At 35.3% G+C, this 13,629-nt stretch overlaps 1 protein-coding gene across 11 annotated transcripts in view; it reads left to right on the top strand.

Annotated features, from left to right (window-relative positions):
• CDC42BPA (CDC42 binding protein kinase alpha) overlaps positions 1-13,629 on the top strand; it is a 314,680-nt gene that overhangs the window by 209,106 nt on the left and 91,945 nt on the right. For all 11 annotated transcript variants that reach the window (XM_033195253.1, XM_033195258.1, XM_033195259.1 and 8 more), the window contains one exon: positions 9,781-9,905. In XM_033195253.1, the coding sequence (XP_033051144.1) occupies positions 9,781-9,905 (125 nt within the window). The remainder of the gene's footprint in view (positions 1-9,780; positions 9,906-13,629) is intronic.

Genomic DNA, 13,629 nt, shown 5'->3' with positions numbered 1-13,629 from the left:
CGCCTCCTGGGTTCAAACGATTCTCCTGCCTCAGCCTTCTGAGTAGCTGGGACTACAGGCGCACACCACCACATCCAGCTAATGTTTGTGTTTTTAGTAGAGATGGAATTTTGCTGTGTTGGCCAGGCTGGTCTTGAACTCCTGACCTCAGGCAATCCGCCCACCTCGGCCTCCCAAAGTGCTGGGATTATAGGCGTGAGCCACCATGCCTGGTTGCATGAGCCACTGCGCCCAGCCCAGAAGTTTTAATAATTCTACTTATATTTACATAAGAAGGGCTGGATAATTGCATTTTATAATGATATCTAGTATTTTCCTCCAATAAAAATATTATGTTCAATTATTAGTTATTCCAATAACAAACTGAAAGACCATTACTTGTAAAATAGAGACTCTTCCTTCTTTTTGTTTTATATATAGCTCTGTATTTTCACTATTTTCCCCATGATTATTTAGCATTTAAAATGCTAAATAAGTATTTAAAACATTTAAAAAATGAATGCTTGTTTTCTAAGCCTTTAAAAAATGACTAGTTGAAAACTACTTGAGAAAGAATACTGTTCATATTGTAAAGTCTTATAAAGCTAACATATACAAACATTGTAGAAAGTGGCTGAACAGTAAGTAATATAAATTGATTTTTTAAGCCATGAACAGTGCATGAACTTTATTGTATAACAGTTATTTCCATTGAAATAAGAGTAACAATATTTGAACTTTATCCAGACAGGTCACATAATTGTTACTTCATGTGTTGACTAATTTGATTACAAAATTTAATGTCATTTTGTCCTGTAAGACAGAATTTTAAGATTCTGTTGAGTTAACTACTAAAGATGTTATTACATTTTAAGAAAAATTATATTGGAAAATAAGTCGAATGTAGATCAAATTTTTACATTCAATTATTGGTTTAATTTCATTGCTAGCCATACATTTCTGCTGAGTTTCTCTAAAATATATATTTAGAGAGAATTTTTCAAAACTTCTTATTTGATGAAAATTGTGTTGCAGTCTAATACATCCATGAGAAAGGGACATAGTATATGTAGTGAAGCCTCCTTGATGAGGCCTGACGGATAGTTTGTTTAAAAAAAAAAAAAAATTACCCATTCTTGCTAAATTGAAAGGTAGGTAGGATATGAGTAGCACTTTAAGAGCAAATTCATATGGTAGGTAAATATTTAATGTCCAGTGGTTACAGGACAATATTTATTCCTGAAGAAATGGGGGAGATCTGGAATCTCTGTTTCCATTTGAACCTCTGCTCTGTTTCTCAAACTATTATTCAATTTTTGCATCTCTCTCTTCTTAATTTTCAGTCTACCTTTCCCTTTTTAATTCTGTCTGTCTCAGTGATGATCAACTGAACTTCACCTCACATCTTCACTTTCCATTTATTCATTTTCCAATTTGGTTTGAAGTGGGTATTTTCCCCAAGGATGACAACAGAAGCATTTGCCATTGCTACACCAGCTGTTCCATCGGGAACCAGCTTGAAGAGAACTAGATCTCTTCTTGACAGAATAACAGATACAAAAGTCAGAAAGCAATTATTAGGTTAATTTTGAAAGGTATGTATTATAGATGTTCACATTTTTAAACTCCAAAAATAAAAACATTTAAATAAATTTTTAAATATTAGATGACATTTTTGTAAATCTTATAAGCCCCACTTTTTATTAAAAGATAATTCATTGCAGGCTGGGCACAGCGGCTCATGCCTGTAATCCCAGCACTTTGGGAGACCAAGGCAGGCAGATCACTTGTAGTCAGGAGTTTGAGACCAGCCTGGCCAACATGGAGAAACCCCATCTCTACTAAAAATACAAAAATTAACCAGGTGTGGTGACATGTGCCTGTCGTCCCATCTACTCAGGAGACTGAAGCAGGAGAATCATTTGAACCCAGGAGGTGGAGGTAGCAGTGAGCCGAGATCACACCACTGCACTCCAGACTGAGCGACAGTCTGTCTCAAAAAATATATATATATATAGCATTGCAAATATAATTAGCCATCTGGTTTCCTTCAATCTCATAACAAATTTTTAAAACTTAGCAATTTATGCCAGTGAGTAAAATTAATTGTTTACAGTCAGAAAAGTTGTAATTTGTTTTTCAAATATTTTCAAAAAATGTGGAAAATATTTAACATGAAAGTTACCCATAGTGTGATCACGACAAAATAGGTATTTTAATTTTGTGTGTTCCTTTCCAGATTCTGCCTATAACCTTATTATTACATAATTGCAATCATGCATACAGTCCACTTACTAATCTGCCTTTTACTTAAAATGTTGAACATTTTTTCATATTGCTATGTAGTCTTCTTATAAGTCAAATGTGTCACTGTATGAATAGTAAAACCTCATTTTCAAACATGAAAAATGAACTAATACTTAAAATTTACTATGTGCAGGTCATCTTCTGAATTACTTCATATAACTCATTTAATTTTCACAATAACTCTCTACGATGTACCCTTTTGTTCTTGCCATTTTATAGATCAAGAAACTAAGTCAAAGAAGGGTGAAACTACTTTCCCAATCTCAAGAATAAGAAGTAGGATTTGAGTACAGGTAGTCGGGCTCCAGAGTCCATGCTTTTATTTGGTAATAATGCAAAGATTAACTTTTTTCTGACCAATTGCACATAAATTAAGCAATCTGTTGAAAACTACTTGTCACTGTTGCAATATGACAGTGCAGAGTTTGCATTTTCCTCCTCCTCTTGCAAATATCCAATTGAAACCCCAATCACAAATGTGAAAGGGCTATCAGAAATAATGGTAATCCAAAATGGATATTAGTGCAGGAATTAATGAAGAGAAGATGCTGCATATACAACCCTCAAAAACAGCTGGTGGACTTCTGGCTATGCTAATATGAAGAGATTGATTAATCTTCTAAAAAAATGCTAAAAAGCAAATGCAATTGTCAAAAACAACCATTTCAGAAGTCTTGGAGTTAACCAAAGGAAGATGACAGCTACAAAACACTGCTAAGATAAATTAAGGAATATCTGAACAAATTGAGAGATAACTATGTTAATGGATTGGAAGACTCAATATTGTTGGGATAGCAATTCTTCCCAAATTGATCTGTAAGTTCTGGGACATCCCTATCAAAATTCTGGTAGGCTGTTTGCTGGAATTCACAAGCTTACCCTTAAAGTTATAGAGGAATAGAAAAGACCAAGAATAGTTCAGATATTTTGAGTAAAGTTAGAAGTTGGAGGATTAACACTATTTAATTTTAATACTTGCTGTAAATACGCAATAATCAAAAAGATGTAGTCCTGGCATAATGAAACAGAATGAAGAGTCCAAAAATAAGCTCTTACGTTTATGGTCAGTTGATTCTCTGCAAAAGTGCCAAAGCAATTCAATAGAAAAAGGATAATCTTGTCATATAGTACTGGAACAGTTGGATATGTGAGAAAAAATGAACTTGGATCCTTACTTCATACCTTATACAAAAATTAACTCAAAGTGGATCACAATCTGAAATATAAAACGTAAGCATAGGAGAAAATCTTTGTAATTTGGGGTTAAAAATGTCAAGATAATGACATTAAAAGCACAGTGAATGAGAGAAAAGTAATGATAAATTGAACATCAAAATTTTAAAAGAACATTAAGAAAATGAAAAGACATGCGCAGATGGTTTTAAAAGAACATTAAGAAAATGAAAAGACATGCGCAGATGGGGAGGAAATATTTCCAAATCATTTATCTGGAAAAAAGACATGTATTCATAGTATGTAAAGAGCTCTTAAGGCTGGACATGGTGGTTCACACCTATAATCCCAGCACTTTAGGAGTCTAAGGCATGAGAATCACTTGAGCCCGGGAGTTCAAGACCAATCTGGGAAATATATAAGACCTTATCTTTACAAAATTTTTTAAAAAAATATTAGCTGGATATGGTGGCGCATGCCTGTAGTCCCAGCTACCTGGAAGGCTGAAACAGGAGGATTTATATGAGCCTAGGCAGTCAAGGCTGCAGTGAGTGGAGATGACGCCACTGCCCAGAGTTTGACCCTATCTCCAAAAATAAAAAAAGGAAAAAACCCTCTTAAAACTCAACAATAGAGAATATAAACAACTCAGTTTTTTTAATGGGTAACAAAGATGAATAGACATTTCACGAAAGATGATACATGAATAACAAATAAGCACATGAAAAGATGTTTGTCATTAGGAGAATACCACTTAAAACCATAGCAAGATACTGCTGTATACCCTCGAGAATGTCTATACTCAATTGGAGTGACCGTATCAACTATTGGCAATGATATGGAGGAACTAGAACTTATACACTGCTCATAAGAGTATAAAATGGCATAGCCCTTGTAGAAAATAGTTCCAAAAATTCTCAAAAAGTTAAACATATACTTAACATACAACCTGGCAGTTCTCCTATTTACTGAAAAGAATTGAAAGCCTAGTCCCCTTGAGACTTACATATGAATTTTCATAGCATTATATTCTCATAATAGTAAACAACTGGAAACAGTACAAATGTTTATCAATGGTGCATGGATAAACAAAGCATACCATACCCATATACTAGAATACCACTCAGCAGTAAAAAGGAGTGAATTTCTGATACATGCAACAGTATTGAGGTTCAACTTCAATAGTCTAAATGAAATAAGTTCAATACAAAAGACTACATATTCTGTTATTTCATTGATAGAAGATTTCAGAAAATGCAGAAATAGAAAGCAGATCAGTGATAGGTAGAGAAATTAGGGTGGGGACCAAGATCAATTGCAAATAGGCATGGGGATATTTCTTGAGTATTAGAAGTGTTCCAAAACTGGATTGTAGCAATCACTGTACAACTGTTTAAGTTTGCTAAAAATCATTCAACTATACACTTGTAATGGGTGAATGTTATGTTATATAAATTATATCTCAGTAAAAGTGTAAAAAAAAAAAAAATGATAAACTGTATCTTCAGAGGTGAATGGCACACCCTGAGGTACAAAACTTAAATCTCTTGTTTGCGATAGGCAAATCAGTGTGTGCCAGCAGTGACTGATAGCTTCCCTGGATCTCATTTCCTTTTGGGAAGACAAGGAGGTTGGAGGTAGGATTAAATGGGGGAATTACAGACAAACTCTATATGCGTAAAACAATTTATTGTTGTTGTTTTGCCAGAGGGGAAGAAATGAAGTTTTGCTTTGTGATTTGTGCCAAAATTGGCTATCTCTGCACAGAAATACAGGTTAAAAATAAACACCAATAAAATCCTGTGTCATTAATAGAATTCCTAATAACTTAGAATTGAGAGTTGGCAAACTATGGCCTCCAGCCAAATCTAGCTCCCAGATTGTTTTTGTCTGACCCACATGATAAAAATGATCTTTATATTTTAAGATGGCTATTTTTAAAAAGAAGATGACGATAATGTGAGATTTTATGTGGCCCACAGAGGTGAAAATACTTGTTGTCTGGTTCTTTACTGAAAAAGTTTGCAGACCCTTGACTTAGAACATGGTTGTGGCCTGTATTAGTTAGGGTTCCACAGAGAAGCAGAACCAATACAGTGAGTGTATGTGGGGGGTCGGGGGGTGTGTGTATGTGTGTTGGGAGCAGGGGAGATTATAAGGAATTGGCTCAAGTGATTATATAGCCTGACGAGTCCCGAGATCTGCACTGGGCAAGCTGGAGACCTAGGAGAGTATATTTTGTAGTTCCAGTCCCAAAGCTTGGCAAGCTTAACATTCAGGAAAAGCTTCTGTCTCATTTCAGGTCTGAAGGCAGGAGAAGCTGATGTCACAGCTGATGTTCCCCTCTACTATTGGTGCAGTCAGCCTTTTTGTTCTGTTCAGGTTGATCACATGGGACTCACATACATTAGGGAGGGGGGTCTTCTCAGTTTGCCAATTCAAATGTTATCTTATTAAGAGACACCCTCACAGACCTACCCAGAATAATGTTTGATCCAATGTCTAGGCACCTTGTGGCCCAGTCAAGTTGACAATCACATGGCCCTTTTATCCCTAAAAACCTGTGAATAGATCCTCTAGGAGCAACTCACCTTCATCAAAGTTGAGTCATCAAGAAGAAACTAGCACAGTATCTCTACAAACATATGAAAAAGGAAGAAAGAAGTAGTATTAAATAGCAGATGAGACCATTTATCAGAAAAAAAAATGTAGCTATGAAATAAAATAGTATGCAAATATTTTTCATGTTTTTTTTTCTGTTTGTTTGGTTTTTTTTGTTTTTTGTTTTTTGTTTTGAGATGAAGTCTCACTTTGCCGCCCAGACTAGAGTGCAGTGGTATGATCTCTGCTCATTGCAACCTCCGCCTCCTGCGTTCAAGCAATTCTCCTGCCTCAGCCTCCCAAGTAGCTGGGATTACAGGCATGTGCCACCACACCCATCTAATTTTTTTATTTTTAATAGAGACGGGGTTTTACTATGTTGGCCAGGCTGGTCTCAAACTCCTGACCTCAGGTCATCCACCCTCCGCAGCCTCCCAAAGTGTTGGGATTACAGACGTGAGCCACCACACCTAGCCTTTTTCATGAATTTTCTAAAAACTTAAAACAAGAACTTTTTGCTTCTGTGACAGAATAGCTTACATCCTACCACCTCACCAAGAAGAGCTATAAAGCTTGATTTTAAAAATAATACTATATGAATACCACTTACAGGATTCATCTGTAAGAAGTCATTGGAGTGACAACAAGGAAACCAGGACTTTACTGACCAAGATCCTAAAGGGAATAATAGTACAGAGCAATGAGCCCAACATTTAGTGCCACTTTTCCTCTTTAGGCATTTGCAGATATGAAAGCAGAAAAATCTCAGAATCTAGGAAGTTGAACATGGTATTCCACAGTTTTGCAAGGCTGGAGAGAGAAAAATGGAAGTGCATTGCCTATCAAGTTGCAGGATCCTTAGTAAATAATTCAAACTTTCAGTTGAACTCATTGAAAGCCTACATTTTAGGAGTAAGGGTGAGTAAGAAAGATGAGTCCTCAGTGACTGAAACCCAGCCTCCAAGATCTATCTTTACTCTGATTGCCTACCAAAAGTAAAAGTAAAGAACCTCTGGAGAAAGATATTATCTAGAGTCTTAAAATTATCTAAAATTTTTATACATGATACGTGGCATGCAGGAAAAAAATTACCAAGCATATCAGCAAACACAACCAAATCATTGAAAACCAAGAGAAAAATTCAACAGCAAAAACAAAATCAGAAAAGGGAAAATGAAAACTAGGCAGTCAGTAGAAACAGACCCACAGGAGTTCCCAGTATGAAATTTTTATGAAAGGATTTTAAGATAATTGTGTAATTTGTTTAAGAAAGTAGACATATGAAGAATTTCAGCAAACAACTAGAATCTTTACAAAACTGTCAAATAGAATTTCCAGGAGCAAAAAATAAAATAACCAAAAGACTCAGTACAACGTTTTAACAGATTGGAGAGAAACAAAGAAAAGGACTGCATATGTTTAAAAAAAAATTTAGACTAAAGTGTACTCAGGGATTAAAAAGAATAAAAAATATAGAAAGGAGGATATAAGACATAGAGGATGTGATGAAAAGTTGTAACATACAAATAATTGGTTTTCCAAAAGGTGAGAAGAGAGAGATGGTGGCAGTGTGATACTCGAAGAGTGTTTATGGCCCAGAATTTTTCCAAACCTGTGAGAAACATTTAGCCACAAATTCAAGAAATACCACAAACCCTAAAAGTGAAAGAATTAATAGAAATCAGACTCCAGTTAGACAAATCCTAGAAAAGCTGCCAGAAACCAACCAACATAAAATTCTAAAAGCAGCCAGAGAAGAAAGACACATTTATGTTCAAAGGCGTGAAACTTCAACTGAAAACTGACTTCCCAACAGAAAAAATTAAAAATGGAATTCAGAAGAAAAAGAATGTCCTAAAAATGCTATAGTAAAATAATTGCCAAGTTACAGTGTTATTTACAGCAAAAAATGCCTTCCAGAAATGAAAGCAAAAATTCAGAATGTAGAAAACTGCAGGACAACCTACATTCCTTTTTTTTTTTTTTTTTTTTTGGAGACAGAGTCTTGCTCTGTCACCCAGGCTGGGGTGCAATGACATGATCTCTGCTCACTGTAACCTCCGCCTCCTGGGTTCAAGCAATTCTCCTGCCTCAGCCTCCCGAGTAGCTGGGACTACATAGGCTCATGCCACCACGTCCGGCTAATTTTTTGTATTTTTAGTAGAGACGGGGTTTTACCGTGTTACCTAGAATAGTCTCAATCTCCTGACCTCATGATCTACCTGCCTCGGCCTCCCAAAGTGCTGGGATTAAAGGTGTGAGCCACCGCACCTGGCCATGACAACCTACGTTCTTCATGTCAAAAGAAAAATAAAGGTGTTGCAGGGAAACCTATAAATAAAATAGACTTAAAAGACATATTGGGCCAGGCATGCTGGTTCATGCCTGCAATCCCAGTAGTTTGGGAGATCATAGCGGGTGGATGGCTTGAGCCCAGAAGTTTGAGACCAGCTTGGGCAACATGCCGAGACCCCATCTCTACAAAAAATTTTAAAAATAAAATAAAAAATTAGCCAGGTACTAATTTTTTTTAGCTGTAATCCCCGCTACTTGGGAGGCTGAAGTGGGAGGATTGCTTGAGTCCAGGAGGTGGAGGTTGTAATAAGCTGAGATCACACCACTGCACTCCAGCCTGGGTGACAGAGTGAAACCCTGTCTCAAAAAAAAAAATATATATATATATATATGTATATATATCTCCAACCATTAACCATTAAGCTGTGTTTTCTTATTGGTATCATGATTGAATTTAACAACCTTAAGTTTTGCGGTATGTTGAAGTAAGTGGAAACTTGAACTATTACTACCTATGTACTATTAGGAAATTCCTGAAATTGGTAGTATGATGCTATCGTGGTTATATTTTAAAAGAGAGATCCTTATTTTTTAGAGATACATACAGCAATATGCATGGATAACATTATATGATATCTAGTATTTGTTTCCGAATAATACAGGAAGAGGGAATAAGAGAACAGGCGTATAGGCCAGGTGTGGTGGCTTACACCTGTAATCCCATCACTTTGGGAGGCTGAGGTAGGCGGATCTTCTGAGGTCAGGAGTTCGAGACCAGCCTGACCAACATGGTGAAACCCCATCTCTACTAAAAAGACAAAAAATTAGCCAGGCGTGATGGCGCATGTCTGTAATCCCAGCTACTGGGGGGGCTGAGACAGGAGAATCGCTTGAACCCGGGAGACAGAAGTTGCAGTGAGCCGAGAACACGCCATTGTACTCCAGCCCAGGCAACAGTAACAAAACTCTGTCTCAAAAAAAAAAAAAAGAACAGGCATACAAGTGAAACAAGATTGATGTTGAAGTAATCATTGTTGAAATTAAGTAGTGGGGCTCATGGGAATTCATTTATATTTTCCATTTTTGTATATGCTTGAAATTATAAGCTTTTTTAAAGAAGAAAAGATGACATAAAGACATTTTTTGGACCAAAAAAAAAAAGCTATTTCAAACAGAAATAGGCAATTCTTAAGCCAAGTAGAGAATGCCCACAGAACCAAGTCACTGTAGGATATAAGGAAAAAGCAAAGATACCAGGAGAATTCAGAGTACTTGATAGCCAAATTCAGTGAGCAAAAGGAATTATTATAATAAGACAAGCATTATTGGGTAGATGATGTTGAGTAATCAAATTTGACAGTACCTGTCTGAACACCTCGGATTCTTGATCCTGAAAGTCATGCATGTCTTAAAACTACCTTTCAGCTTACTACTTTGTATGAGAACTTAAGTATACACAACCAGCAGTTAGAAGAAGAGGTTAAAGATCTAGCAGACAAGAAAGAATCAGTTGCACATTGGGAAGCCCAAATCACAGAAATAATTCAGTGGTGAGTGCTCTTTTAAATGATTTTTTGTGGATGATTGTGAGTATGTGGCCAAGTTGGTGTGAATTCCAGGTGGCTACTAATAATGGTTTTTATCTTATTTGTCAGCTATGATAAATAAGTTACTCTGAAAAGCACAATTTTATTACTGGCCTGTTATTTGTGTTCTAATGTGTGTTCTGTTATGTTCCTCTGTTCCCTAATTCTAACAAATGTCCCATACCAGCATTTAACACAGCTTCATTGTAATCTGATTATTGATTATTACTTTCTAAGACAATGTTACCACCTCCAGAGTCAAAGTTGGAATTCATCTGCTACCTATGGATGTTTCTTTCTAAGACCAAAACTCCTGTATTTGTGAGTATTTTAAGAAATGGAAGGCCTGCAAAAAACTTAGAAGCTAAAGATACTGTACTGTTACCTTCTATCGTGATTATACCAGATTAATTCATGCATGACATTTTTAAAACCTGAAATGGTTACATTTTAGTTTTATCAGCTCTTTCTCAAGCTCTTGGGATTTCGTTTGGATTATGCATCTTAGTAACCTTCATATTCATTTATTAAATGATTATTCTGGTGCTTGTAAAAAATTTCATATTTTAATAATACATGGAGAAAGCAGAATCTAATGAAGACTGTATTTCCAAGTAAAAATCGGTAGCTTAACTTTTTATATTTATTTAACTTTTTAAATCCTTTTTGGCAAATGGTAGGTGTTTAATTTATATCAAAACAAATACAGGTTGAGCATTCCTAATCTGAAAATCTGAAACTGAAATGCTTCAAAATGTGAAACTTTTTGAGTGCTGACATGACACCACAAGTAGAAAATTTTAGACCTGACTTTGTGATGGGTCACAGTCAAAACTTGGTTTCATACACAATAAATTATTCTAAAACATTGTAAAAAATTACCTTCAGGCTATATTTATAAGGTGTATATAAAACATACACAAATTTTGTGTTTTGTCTTGGGTCCCATTGCCAAGATAACCTCATTATGTATATTCAGGTATTCCAAACTCCAAAAAATAAAAAATCCTGAAATCCAAAATACTTTTGGTCTCAAGCATTTCACATAAAGGATATCCAGCCTGTAGTTTCATCATTTATTTATAGATCAGTCATTTGTAGGGAATTTTATTTCCTATACGCATATTTTGGTTCAAATGCTTTTCCATTAAGAGCTGTTATGCTTATAATGTTTCTATTCAGTGCATATAAAGGGAATATGCAGATTGTGGAAATTTATTTGGGTTCCAGACAGTATAGTTATTGGTTCATTAATTTACATCTATATCATCAAGTCTGCGTTTCTGAAGCAAAATCCATTTTAATCTTTAACCAAGTTTATAATATCAAAAATTATGACTTGCCATTTGTAATTCCATTTTTATGTTATCAAATATATATTTAAGGTGGAGCTGAAAATGACTTTTCAGAAGGCAGAGTCAAAACCTGTGATCCTAGACTTCTGATTTTTTCAAGTATCAGGCATGATGATTTCAGCTGGAACGGGAAGTGGTTCTAGTAATGGAAGGAAGCTTTCAATGTGGGCTTTGTAGAAAGGGTTAATAGAAAGGGTGAAGATGAAAGTTTTATATGATGCCACAAAACACTCACTATACACTTCTCACATTCAAGCAAAATGCAGAAATCAGAAATACAAGGAAGTCACTTTGCATAAAAGCTGTTATTAACCCCACTTTTTATTTAGAAATGGACTATTAGATAGCAGATTGGCAAATTCCCAAAGGGAAAAAGTAAAATATATATTCCCTGTTCAACTTTCTTACCTACTTGAAAGGTAACTCTGTGAGATACAATATCCAAGTTTATAAAGGTCAGAAGACTGAGTTATTTTCATTTTTGAGTTAGGTATACAGATTAAGTCTTCCTTATTCAAAATGCTTGGGACCAGAAGTATTTTCGATTTCTTTTGGATTTGGGGAAGTTTGCATTATACTTAACAGTTCAGCATCCCTAATCCAAAAATTTAAGCATCTTGTCAGTACTCAAAAAGTTCCAGATTTGGGGGCATTTCAGATTTTGGATTTTCAGATTACAAGTACTAAACCTTTACAAGTACTAACGCTTTAAAAAAATGAAGTAATGCTCAAACAAGATTATAGGACCTCATGACATATAGCACCTTAAATGTTTCCTGGGACAAATGAACAGTTTAATACAAAACAAATACTGCAGTATATAAAACCTTATGTGAAGTCACTTCTAATGGCTCTTGAACTCCACCTTCTCTCTCTTTTGCTATGAAATATCTCTTTCATAAGAAACCCTTTTAGAGCAAGGACATCTTCTCACCACTGTTAGAGTAGGAACCTTCCTTCTCACCGTTGGCTCATCAGTTTTCTGAAGAAGACTTCACGTTTTCTCTTTGAAATAATATTACAAAGAGAGGTTAGATTAAGGGGCTAATCCATAAGATTTATTTTTTAAATGTGTTTCCTCACATAGGCATTCTTCTGGTACAGTAAGAGATACAGAGGTCTATAAATGTAGTACTTGCCTTTAAGTAACTTATAACTTAACATTTAAAGTTGAAAACTATTTTGACCAGAACTGGAGATAACTTACAAGACTTAAATATAAATGCCTTACATATTGAATAGATACTGACTTTTTAAAAATAAGAATGTAGTGTTGAGGGAATTATCTCAGACTAGTTGCTCAAGAAGGGTGGGAGCAGTCAGTTAAACTAGACTGTGTTTTCTGAAAAGCCTGAGTTCACCTAGTTTGACCAAATTGGAGAATTTATGTAAAAGAATAGTAGGAAATAAGAGTAATAAAGTTACTGCAACACAGTTGTCATGAATACTAGGTAAGAATTTTACCTTCACTTATTTGTAAGATGGAGAAGGTTTTTTGCAAAGGTAATGGTATTAATTAAAATGATGATGAGGCAAGTAGCTCTTAACAGTAATGTTCAGGATGAAATAGTAAGGTTGGAAATAAAGTGAACAAATGCAGGAGACGTGAAAGAAAAATCTATAGGACTTAATACTACTTACAAATGAAGGGTGAGAGATGAGGAGAAATTAGTATTCCTGAATTGTGAGTTAAGGTGGTTAAGAAAATGATGGCATCATTGAAGTGAGAAAGTTAAGAGGGGTAACCACCCTTGGGGAAGATGATACAATCAATTTTATCTGTTATTTTATTTTGTTTGTTGGTGAGACTGAGGTGATCCTGAGACATCTTAGTAGAGTTTCTCATATGCTTTTGAAAAACTAACCTAAAGGTTAGGATTAGAAATGTAAATTTGGGAATTAAATTCCTATTGAACAGGACCAATGAAGTGGTTGAGATATTTTTAAGGAAACAAGAAAGAAGGAGAATGGTAAGGGCTATATGATACAAGCTAGATGAAACAGCTCTGCAGGAGAACCAGGAGAAGGGTTTAATGATTACAAAGCGTTTCAGTAATGAAACCTTTGTCTTTCTTTATTTAAATCCACTCACATTATTTGAAACATTCCTTATTCAGTAATGCTCATTTGTGTATAGTAATAGCGTCTATTGATTAAAACATAAGAGTGTTCCAGTCATTAGGCTGGAAATTCACATGTATTCTTATTTAGTTATTACACCAGTTCTGTGAGATAGGTATTATTACTATCCTCATTTTATAGATGGGATAACAAAGTTAGAGAAGTAACCTGGCCAAAGTCACACAGCTGGTAAGCACCAGAGCTAGGATTTG

This window comes from Trachypithecus francoisi, unplaced genomic scaffold, assembly GCF_009764315.1.
Source record: "Trachypithecus francoisi isolate TF-2019V2 unplaced genomic scaffold, Tfra_2.0 Lachesis_group5, whole genome shotgun sequence".
Lineage (NCBI taxonomy): Eukaryota > Metazoa > Chordata > Mammalia > Primates > Cercopithecidae > Trachypithecus > Trachypithecus francoisi.
Note: the sequence above shows the minus strand (reverse complement) of the source record. Positions and strands in the feature narration are given on the sequence as shown.